The sequence below is a fragment of the Anoplopoma fimbria genome, chromosome 12, assembly GCF_027596085.1.
Source record: "Anoplopoma fimbria isolate UVic2021 breed Golden Eagle Sablefish chromosome 12, Afim_UVic_2022, whole genome shotgun sequence".
Classification (NCBI taxonomy): Eukaryota; Metazoa; Chordata; class Actinopteri; order Perciformes; family Anoplopomatidae; genus Anoplopoma; species Anoplopoma fimbria.
In genome coordinates, this window is record NC_072460.1 from 21,353,036 (window position 1) to 21,364,418 (window position 11,383).

At 38.4% G+C, this 11,383-nt stretch overlaps 1 protein-coding gene across 1 annotated transcript; it reads left to right on the plus strand.

Moving 5' to 3' along the window:
* The first annotated feature begins 2,704 nt into the window (after positions 1-2,704).
* aaas (achalasia, adrenocortical insufficiency, alacrimia) lies at positions 2,705-10,822 on the plus strand. The gene is given in 17 exon segments (XM_054609448.1): positions 2,705-2,738; positions 2,741-2,811; positions 4,270-4,397; positions 5,915-5,970; positions 6,057-6,148; positions 6,260-6,306; positions 6,936-7,034; positions 7,372-7,515; positions 8,581-8,701; positions 8,799-8,923; positions 9,226-9,286; positions 9,380-9,470; positions 9,648-9,741; positions 9,972-10,039; positions 10,152-10,233; positions 10,348-10,432; positions 10,591-10,822. Coding segments are annotated over 17 exon segments (1,554 nt in total). The 3' UTR covers positions 10,747-10,822.
* The last annotated feature ends 561 nt before the right edge of the window (positions 10,823-11,383 follow it).

Here is an 11,383-nt window from a genome sequence, read left to right on the forward strand (position 1 = left end):
GGCCTGTGCAAAAGAGCACACACACACACACACACACACACACGAACGCAGGAAGATCAATCTTTAAATAACCGAGGATGTGATGATGACACTCAGCAGCATCATAACCGACGTGCATGAATTGCGAGCCCCGTTGCCTACTACACAATCATGCCAAGTAAAAAAAAAAAAAAAAAAAAATGCCGCAGCGTCTCAACACTGGCATCAACACATATATTTCATAATGTGGGGCTTCTTTTTTTTTTTTCTGGCTGCACAAAATATGATTTTCTTTGCATTCATCGACGGTGATTGCAAGATTGCTTCCTTGGCAGCATCGGTTCATTGGTGCAGTGTGAGAGCACCAAGCAAAGGCACCATACCTGAACCTCCCGGAGACACCTGGCTTCTTATTCCACCAGCATCTAACCGGATAGGGTGACATTCCCATACCTTTGCTGCCCGGTTGATGTCGCCTTGTCCAGTGAAAGGGTGGGCTCGGCTCTCTGTTTTGTCGGTGATAAGAGAGCAGATCGTTGTTGTTCTCCGGTCCAGGCTGTGTGTCACTATATCCACGAGGTTCACGTTGCTGGGATGGATCCCATCGGGCAAATTGTGTTATCAATAACCGGGGACCCATGCAACGTGAGGAAGCTGGGGTTTTTTTCTGGGGGGCGGAGGAGGGAGCTGTCTCCTTCCCAGTGCTGAATTGACGTCACGGAAATGTGAAATGCGCCTCAAGGGGGCGCTATACCACCCTTTTTTTGCAAACACACACACACACACACACACACACACACACACACACACACACACACACACACACACACACACACACACACACACAGTTTTCCATCATCACATCTATTATTTTACTTACCAAAATGTGTAGTTATGGCCGCATTTGATTTACTTATAATAATAATGATAATAATAATAATAATAATAATAATAATAATAATAATAATAATAATAATAATAATAACTTTATTTATATAGCACCTTTTAAAAATAAGGTTTACAAAGTGCTTCGACAGACAAGCCAGCAAAACATTAAGAACAATCGTTAGGATAAAACTAGACAAAGAAACAAAATGAAATAACAAGCGACAATCAAATAAACGAACAAAATGAATAAAATCAAGTGAAATAGGTAAAATATAGTAAACGAATATAAGATAAAATACTAAAACCAAATGAAAACGAAACATTAAAACGACGATAAGTAAGTAAGTAAATAAGTAAATAAGAAAAAGAAAAATCCACAATAACTAAAAAGAAATGTATAGTAAAACAAAAAAAAACAAGATCAAAAATAAGTATTATAAATAAGCAAATGAGCAATAAAAAAAACGACATCACATAAAAGCCATTCTGTAAAAATGTGTTTTAAGAATTGATTTAAAAGAGATTACTTAAACATTATTTATATGTTTGAACCGTAGATAAGATAAAATAAGATAATCCTTTATTAGTCCCGCAGCGGGGACATTTACAGGATTACAGCAGCATAGATATAGTGCAAACAAGAGACATAGTAAAACAACAAACAAGTATTTTAAATAAGTAAATAAGAAAAATAAAAATCCACAATAACTAAAAAAATATATTATATATACAGACAGAATAATTATGGTATTGCACAGTGTATTTGTATTGCACAGATTTTTTCTACTGGGATGGTGTACTGGTTCTTAAACAGGACCCAGTTTCAGCCCTCATGCTTCTGCTGCCTGCTGCTGATGTGCCCTTGAGCAAGACACACTGGATCCCCGCCAGCTACAGGGTGGCTGGTGTGCAACTGACCATGTGTTTTGCCTTTCCCTGGTGAAGAGGGAGAAACAGCATCATTATTCTTCATGATAATCTGGAGTCAGACGCTCTATTTTAGGCTTATAATGTGGTCAATGACATGATAATTAACTATAATTAATAATTATATGAAGTACATGGACTTGAATAAACTCAATTTGTGTCAGTTAAATAAAATGACTCATGGTGTATTTTAAGTACAGTACCAGTCAAAAGTTTGGACACACCTTCTCATTCAACTACTTTGAAGAATCTAAAATATAAAACATATTCTGGTTTGTTGAGCATTTGTTTGTTTACCACATAATTCCATATGTGTTCCTTCATAGTTTGGATGTCTTCAATATTAATCTACAATGTAGAAAAAAATAAAAATAAAGAAAAACCATTGAATGAGAAGGTGTGTCCAAACTTTTGACTGGTACTGTATCTCAACTCCTTATAAACAAACAGTTGGTGCCTTGTTTGGCTCAGTGTGGGTGTGATGTCGCTCTCTGTCCTGAAGGGGGCAGCACATCCAGCGCTCTATAGCCGAACTCCGCACTGTTTGTCCCTCTGGCTCGCCGTAGTCCACACGGCGCGATTCAAAAGTGCGGAACCTTAAAGACATAACAGCGAAGCATGTACTTTTAGTCTGTTGTTTGGAAACAAACACCACAAGAACAGTATCCTCAGTCCACAGATACACTAAAAGGTAACTTTAATGACTTATACAACGAAAGCAACGATTGCTGTGGCCGATATCAAACTAGTTAGCATAGCTAGCTTAGACCAGCTAGCTCTGTTTGTGCAGCGTGGAGCTTCGCAGTCAGCTGTTCAGGTGTAAACATGACACCAATACTGTGGCTTTACCTGACTGACCCGCTGTGTGTTTCCAGGGTCCAGTGGTCCGTGTTTCACCCCGGGGTGGAGGATGTGCTCTCTGGCGTTGTTCCCCCCTCCGCAGCCCCCGGACAGACCACCCTGTGCGAGTGCAACAACGAGCTGCTGTCAGGGCCCACAGGAGACCGACTGAAGCAGGTCTGATCCAGAGCAGCCGGGGCCTCCACAGGGACCATCAGACACCACTCACCACTCACTCACTCACTCAGTTTATGTTGTGTAGCCCAGAATCACAGATTACAGATGAGCCTCAGAGGGCTTTACAATCTGTACACATAAAATAAGATAAAATAATCCTTTATTAGTCACGCAGCAGGGACATTTACAGGATTACAGCAGCATAGATATAGTGCAAACAAGGTACATAGTAAAAATAACAAACAAGTATTTTAAATAAGAAAAATTAAAATCCACAATAACAGACAGAATAATACTCATTCAATTCAAGTAAATGCAGTAGATGACCGCCTCTCCCTGTACGGTGAAGAGAAGTCGACTCATTCAATTCAAGTAAATGCAGTAGATGACCGCTCCCTGTACGGTGAAGAGAAGTCGACTCCTCTTATCTTATCTTATTTTATCTAAGATAAGATAAAATAAGATAAGATAATCCTTTATTAGTCCCACATCGGGGAAAGTTACAGGATTACAGCAGCATAGAGGATAGTGCAAACAAGAGACATAGTAAAACAAAAAAACAAGATCAAAAATAAGTATTATAAATAAGCAAATGAGCAATAAAAAAAAAACAGTAAAACGACGACATCACATAAAAGCCATTCTGTAAAAATGTGTTTTAAGAAGTGATTTAAAAGAGATTACTTAAACATTATTTCTATGTTTGCACCGTAGATAAGATAAAATAAGATAATCCTTTATTAGTCCCGCAGCAGGGACATTTACAGGATTACAGCAGCATAGATATAGTGCAAACAAGAGACATAGTACAAATAACAAACAAGTATTTTAAATAAGTAAATAAGAAAAATAACTAAAAAAAAAATGTATAGTAAAACAAAAAAAACAAGATCAAAAATAAGTATTATAAATAAGCAAATGAGCAATAAAAGAACAGTAAAGAATTCACAGTAACTGAAATATTATATATACAGACAGAAACTATTATAACTATTGTATTGCACAGTGTATTAGTGACATTGTATTAGTGTCATGTGGTCTACTGGTCTACATGCGACATCCTCTGTCCAGGAACCCTCACATCGGCACAGGAAAAACTCCCCTAAAAATACCCTTTAACAGGGAGAAAAAAGGAAGAAACCTATGGGAGAGAGACAGAGGAGGGATCCTTCTCCCAGGAAGGACAGAATGCAATAGATGTCATGTGTACAGAATGAACAGCATAACAGAGATACAACACATTCAATGTATATGACATAAATTATTCATATAATCACAGTAGTAAGCAGAGTAACGAAGGGAAAAAAAATGAAGACTACTTATAATAACAGCAGCAATTATTATAGTAGAATTCTAATTATGAAAAACTCATATGACGTCACAGCACGACAGGGATCCAGAGGACGGTGCACAGTTAGTAAATATTGATTGCATGGTTGTGTGTGTGTTTTTCTGCAGGAGTCCGGTCCTCTGAGTTTGTATTTCCCCCGAGAGTCTCTGAAGCTCCACTGTCGCACAGAAAGCAGCAGCAAGGCGGCCTTCCTGGACCACTCTGAGACTCTGTGGATGAGGAGTGCATCAGCCTGGTAGGACACACACACACACCACACACACACACACACACACACACACACACACACGCACACGCACGCACACACACACACACACAAACAGATTCAACTTTTTATTTTTGTTTCAGACACATGGGTCCATACAAAAATGCACACTCATAAAGTGTAGGAATTGCAGCATGCATTGACACGCTACATACATTCAGTTGCTGTTGAGCTTAAAGCAATGCAGCAACATTCCTGCAATAAATCCTACCTTCATGAAGGTTATTATGTTCATTTTTGTTTAAACAGTGGTCATTTTAGATGATGTACAGTACCAGTCAAAAGTTTGGACACACCTTCTCATTCAATGGTTTTCTTTATTTTTATTTTTATTTTTTTCTACATTGTAGATTAATATTGAAGACATCCAAACTATGAAGGAACACATATGGAATTATGTGGTAAACAAACAAATGCTCAACAAACCAGAATATGTTTTATATTTTAGATTCTTCAAAGTAGTTGAATGAGAAGGTGTGTCCAAACTTTTGACTGGTACTGTAGTTTGTGGTTTTGTTTGAGGATATTGCATTACACAGAGAGGTGTTTGTGGTATTTAACCTAACCTAATTAATATGAATGGGTTAGAATATAATAATAATAATGTAATGGAAAAAGTTATAAGAAACACCTGTCAGTAAAACACAACAGAATTCAACAGCAGCTGACAATATGGTAGTAGATTTGAGATTTGATACGCCGCTTCTCATACATATGTGAGCGTTTGTCAGCGCTCTCTATTTAAAAGAGAAAATGTACAACTACCTTCAACATTTCTTTGGCATTTTTGTACTTATCTGTCAACATATATGACATATCAATATATCTATATAATGCAAAAAAGGAGATTTTACCCAATTTATAACTTTAGCTCTACATGACCACATCACTGATTATTCTACAATACAAACTATATTATGAGATGATCATTTTGTGTGGTGTGGCTTTAAACCACAAGGGTCGGTGGTTCCATCTCTTTTCTCCTCTGGGTGCACGTTTAAGTGTTGTTCAGCAAAACACTGAACCTCAAATTGCTCCCAAAGTACGTGTGTGCAAAATAAAAAAAAGAGTATTGAATTTAACAACATTAACCTACTGCATAATGAAGTGTTTTCAGTTTCATATTAATATATTGACAACTGCAGTGATACGAGGAGATTGTAATCAGTGAGGCTTTAAACCTTTCGCATATATAGCAACGTTACACAGTTGCTGTCAATAAATTGCAAAAATAGTCATGAATTTAGTTTAAACTGTCGTCGATCAGAACAGTTCTCCTGAAATTGATCACTCAAATCGCTGAAATCTGCCAAACGCATGTTGGATAAAATTTCTGACCTCATACTTTTACAACATACCCTATCAGTACCAGTATTTCTATAATTTATCACAAGAGGTAAAAATTACAGTATGTTGTAATGTCAATCATTTGTTCCACGTCTTTCACAGACAAAGTCATTTATGCGATTTATCTCTGTCCATTTCAGGCGGGATGGTGGTTTGACAGGGCTACTCGATGAAATTACCAACTCAAATACAGAAGGTACGCCAAAATCTTCAGTTTCTCTGATACTATATATCCATTGATGTTTTTATACATGAACTTTAATGTATTTTGTGTACTTGTAGTGCCTAAATGGATGTCAGTGAGTTCTGGTTTTACGCTGGCGTTGCTCCGATGGTTCTCTTCCTTTCACGGCTCCTTGTTTCCTCATCTCACAGTAAGTTGTGCCCTCTGGTTAAATATGTTGTTGACCGCAATACACTTAAATACCAGATGTTTGTTGTGATGCATTTAAATGTGTGTTACCTGTTTCTCATTTGTTCCATAGTTGAGCAGTGAAGACATGCTTGCTGAGTTTTCACAAGTGCTGAACTGGTAGGTGACAACTTTGAGATCTGTAGTTTATTTTTGCTCTCAAAAGGTGAAATGATTGAAGATGTTGTTTATTATGATAAAATGGTGGTGAACAGACATGTTGATGAATGCTTGACAGTTTTAAAAATAAAAATAACTGGAGAGTAGTTGCTGCTACAATCTTTTGTTGATCAACAGAAAATTGATGTGAAACATTTCTGACAATCAAATAATCATCTAAGTCATTTCTTCAAGGTCCCCAAAAGTGAGGATATGTTGGTCTGCTTGTCTTTCACAAAAGTGAACTGAATATATTTGATTTTTGAACATTACACTTAATGACTATTACGACATTGTGAGGGACATTTTTCAATGTTTTATGATGTTTTATAAACCAAACAACATAACAATAAATCAGGGAAATTATCATTAGATTAATGGATAATGAAAACAATTAATTAAGACTTTACATTGATGAATGAAAAACTGTGGGATCTTTGTATACATATGAAGTGTTTTTTAACACCATGACACTGTATTTTAAATAAAAATGTAATTACATTTACAAACAAATGTTTTTGTCTTATTGTTCCCTTAAATCAGTGATATCATTAAACCATTCTCTGCTTTGATCTTTCTTGCTCAACCAGGTCTGACTGTGTGGTAAGAGCCTTCGCTTGGCATCCCCATGCAGATAAATTTGCAGTAGCCCTGCTGGACGACTCCATTAAGATCTACAACCCCAAAAGGTATCGTAACTCTGCTCTAAAGAAGGCGCACTGTTGCCATTAGGACTTTAATGGGCTATAAGGCATAAAATCTTGCAAAAACAAAATCGAGCTGTCTCCTTGTGTAGCAGCAGCAGAGTGGTGGAAATGTACTCAGCAGTGTGTGCACTGTTAGTTCTTTTAGAAGTTAGCAAAACACTGTCCAAAACAGTCAAAGTGTGTAAAGTGTTAGTCTACAAACCAAAAGCCAAAATCTGACCAGAAGTCAGCCCTGTAGAGCACCATTGTTCTTTTAATCTCTCCATCATTCTGTGACGGTATTAATGTCACTGCCTCCTCCTGAACTCTCGTCTCTCAGTGCCACCACCCCCACACTGAAGCACCGTCTACAGAGGAGCGTTGCAGCGGTGCAGTGGAAGCCGCTGTGTGCGTCCGCCCTCGCCGTCGCCTGTCACAACTGTTTACTGGTCTGGCACGTGGACCCCTGCTCTCTGTCAACCAGGTACGTAAACTCAACAATATCTGCAGGTCTTCAAATCCCTGGATTATAAGGAGAAGCTTGAGAAAGGAACTAAAAAGTTAGTTCTAAATCAACCAAGTTTTTGGTGCAAGTTTTTTTTTTTCATGTGGTTGCTAAATGTTTTGAGTTGTTATGCTTTTCTTAACTACAACTGAGACTGGTGAGACCGTGGAGTTTGTATGCAGGAGGCTGCTGAATCCTTTTTGTAGTTTTGTAGTCAGCACCATTAAACACTGTTTCTACTTCTAGCTACAGTAATCCGCTTTTACATCATCTCATAAGTGTCACTTTTATCCTATATAAATGTATTATTTTGTAATTGGTTAATCCAGCCATCAATTTTCTGACACTTATCTGGATACAGTCATGATAATTCCCTAATTGTATTACTACGCATTATTGCTATAGACGGCAGCAGGATTAGCAAGCTTCAGCGATATTCATGTTTTGTTCTGCGGTATAAAATATGTCAGTAGATCCCCCTCTCGTGAATGTTTAGGCTTTTACCTGTCTCAAAAAATGAGGTTGTTTACAAGTGGCTAAATGAAACTACAGAGGTTGACGACAGATTAAACTACATCATGCAGAACACAGAAACTCATCTATTCACTAGTCCCCCTTTACAGCCTCGTTGAGTTTATACCCGAGTTCTTGCAAACTATTCTAACTCTCCAACTTGTACGTTCATGCAGAGGCTTTTGTAGGAGAGGTGAGCGAACAAAATCAAATTACAAGTTCAAAGCTTAGTGATTTTATAGCCTCCTTTTATAGCCTAACACTAGCTTTTTACGTCTGGTGATTACATTTACGCCTCTAAAATCATAAAAGTGGTGTTATTTATGAAGATAATCTTGCCGAACAAAACGTGTAAGTATCACACTTTGTTTTCCCAAATAGATTTTTTCACAATCTATTTTACAATTTGAACTGTGAGGTTTGTGATCCGTTTCACCCCTATTATATTAATGCTGTAATAAAAAAAAAAGGTCTTAAATGTAACTGCTCTCTTTTCTTATGCTGTTCTCTCCATCCTCTCGACCCACCCAGGCCTTCGTCAGGTTGTGCTCAAGTCTTGTCTCACCCTGGTCACTCTCCCGTAACTTCCATCGCCTGGTCTCCGAGCGGATCTCTCCTCGTGTCCGCTTCGCCCATGGACACCGCAATGATGGTACGAGGAAACCTCTTCATCTTTGAGTATAATTCACGTTGAAAGAAAGTGATTCACGTGGTGACCGCTGTACCTTTTTGGCATCAACGTACTTCAGGTTTGGGACGTTGCTTCAGAAAGCTGTGTGCCTCTGCAGCGTGTTGGAGGAGGGGGGGTCACCTTCCTCTCCTGGTCCCCCGATGGCAGCCATGTGCTGGCCTCTACACCGTCCGCCCTGTTCAGGTCAGACACAGCCTATTTTATAATCTACCTTCTTTTTAGAGCTACAACAGCACTTTTCATTTGAAAGATTTGTAAAGCTGCCAATGAACATGTGTCAAATTGTCTCTGTCAGGATTAGTGCGTGTGGACCCAAGACAAGTGCCAATTACTGTCTTATAATAGATGCCCACTCAGCTATCATGAATATTTATGAACATGTGAGGGATTAGTGGCATTGTCAGGAGTTTAGCTGCTATTATGAGATTTGGAGTGGACAGAAAGTTGAGTTTTTACACATTGATGAGTAAAATTTCTTTCTCCAGGGTCTGGGAGACCAGGACGTGGACCTGTGAGCGTTGGCCGTGTGTGAAAGGCCGCTGCCAGGTGAAATCTTGTCACATTTCAACGTTATTGTTAAATTAGAAAATAAATGCATCTCTAAATCGTGTTTTTATTAAATCATATTATTTTGGGTAGTCCGGCTGTTGGAGTCCAGATGGGAGTCGACTTCTCTTCACCGTACAGGGAGAGGCGGTCATCTACGCTCTGACCTTCGGTGAAACACAAGGTTATCTCTCTCACTCTTTACATAAAATAACCAGTTGTTTTGCAGAATATACAGCCATGTTGGTAATTGATGTGCAGCTTGAATTGTTTTATTCTAAAGTAGGATGAAAAAGTGATGAGTGTACAGTTATGATAAGTTGTTGAAGTTGACCTGTATGATGTTGTTGTTTTTCTGCAGGAGTACCTACATGCACATCAACAGGGCCACAGGCAGCAGGAGTGGTGGCTGACCTATCAGAGACGACCTTTAACACACTGGACGGAGACATCATGTATGTATTTAAGCTGAACTACTAAAAAATACAGTGATTAACAAAGTGTCCAAAAAGGCTCTGAGACAAAAGGCAAGACATTTTGAAGCACCTTGATTGCAAAAAAAAAGAATTTATTACAGTGCTTGATGAGAACAAATCAGCAGGCAGTATTCGGTGCTGCTTGACTTCATATCATCATGTAACATTACAGCTACTTAGAGTCACTCACTGTCTAATTTGTCTCCCAGTGTTGGTGGAGAGATCCAGTCTTTATCCTGGGACCCAACAGGAGAGAGGCTGGCAGTGCTTCTCAAGGGTTTGTCTCACTTTTCTTCTACTCCCCCTGATGAACCTTATCAGGATTACTTTGGTGGTGTTATCTTTGTTTTAATAACTCATCTCAGTCTCTCTATCTTATCTTTCCTCAGGTGATCCACAATCAGCAGACCGGCCTGCAATCATAGCCGTGTTCAAGACAAGAACCAACCCCATATTTGAGCTTTTACCTTGGTTTGTACTATCTATTTCATTTTGTATATATTACTTCATATAGAGCTCAAAAGTATTGCATTTCAAAGGGTAGTACTACAAGTACTGAATGTTTCTCGTGTTTCTCTGTTTTAGTGGTTTTGTTCAAGGAGAGGCCGGCGCAGAGCCGAGACTGATGCAGTTCCACCCAAACTTCCAGCACGGAGCTCTGCTCACTGTGGTCAGTTTTACCTTATAAAGTCATATTCTATTTTAGAGTTTATGCAGGTCTTAGAATTAAAATGTCTCAAACTTAACTTGCTGAACCCTGCAGAAACACTGATGAATTAATAATCATATTATACCTCCAAAGTAACATCTCTCTCTCTCTGTTCTCAGTGTTGGTCCAGTGGAAGAATTACCCACGTGCCTTTCTACTTCCTGAGTGCCGGCGTCCCACACTTTGGCCTCAGTGGCAGTCCGTCACTGCCACGCCCTCAAGAAAGGCCCGCAGACTTTGCCAATCAGTCGCTCTTTACAGAGCTCATGTCGTGACCCACCAGCACACACCCACATGTCATTTTTGTTATCATGAATTATCAATAAATGTGTAAAGTTACTACTAAACGAAGACTTGTTTGTGCCCTTTATTATTTAAACATTTAAACAAATAGACACCGTTGTTAGAAACATTTACCCTTTAAGTTAAAAGACTACTCCGCCAGTTTAAGCATTTCATTTGTATAACATTGTCCGACTCTCAGTGGACAGTTTTTTTAAAAGAGTGTCAAATTTGATGCAGCAGAGCTAGAGATAATCAGATTGTCCAAATCCTTTCTTTATGCTGGTTCCTAGTGGGGTTTTAGTCTGTAGTGTGTTGTCACCGGAAATGTGACAAAATAAAGTATTCACAAAGCAGACAGAATATATAATAAATCTGTTAAATTCTCCCACAATGCATTGCACATAAGAAATGTAGAAGCTACTTACGGGAATAATAAAAATAAATTGTGGGTGGTCTTGAACTGACTCCAAAATATCTTGGAAAACATTTTCTTTAATTAAATCTTAGTAAAAACATTTGTGTATCTTTCCAAAGTCCCATTTTGACAACCAATGTGACACATATTGCATAATTTCCTGTTAGCATAAAATGGTTTGTTTTATATAACTGCTAAAACCGTTTACTGGG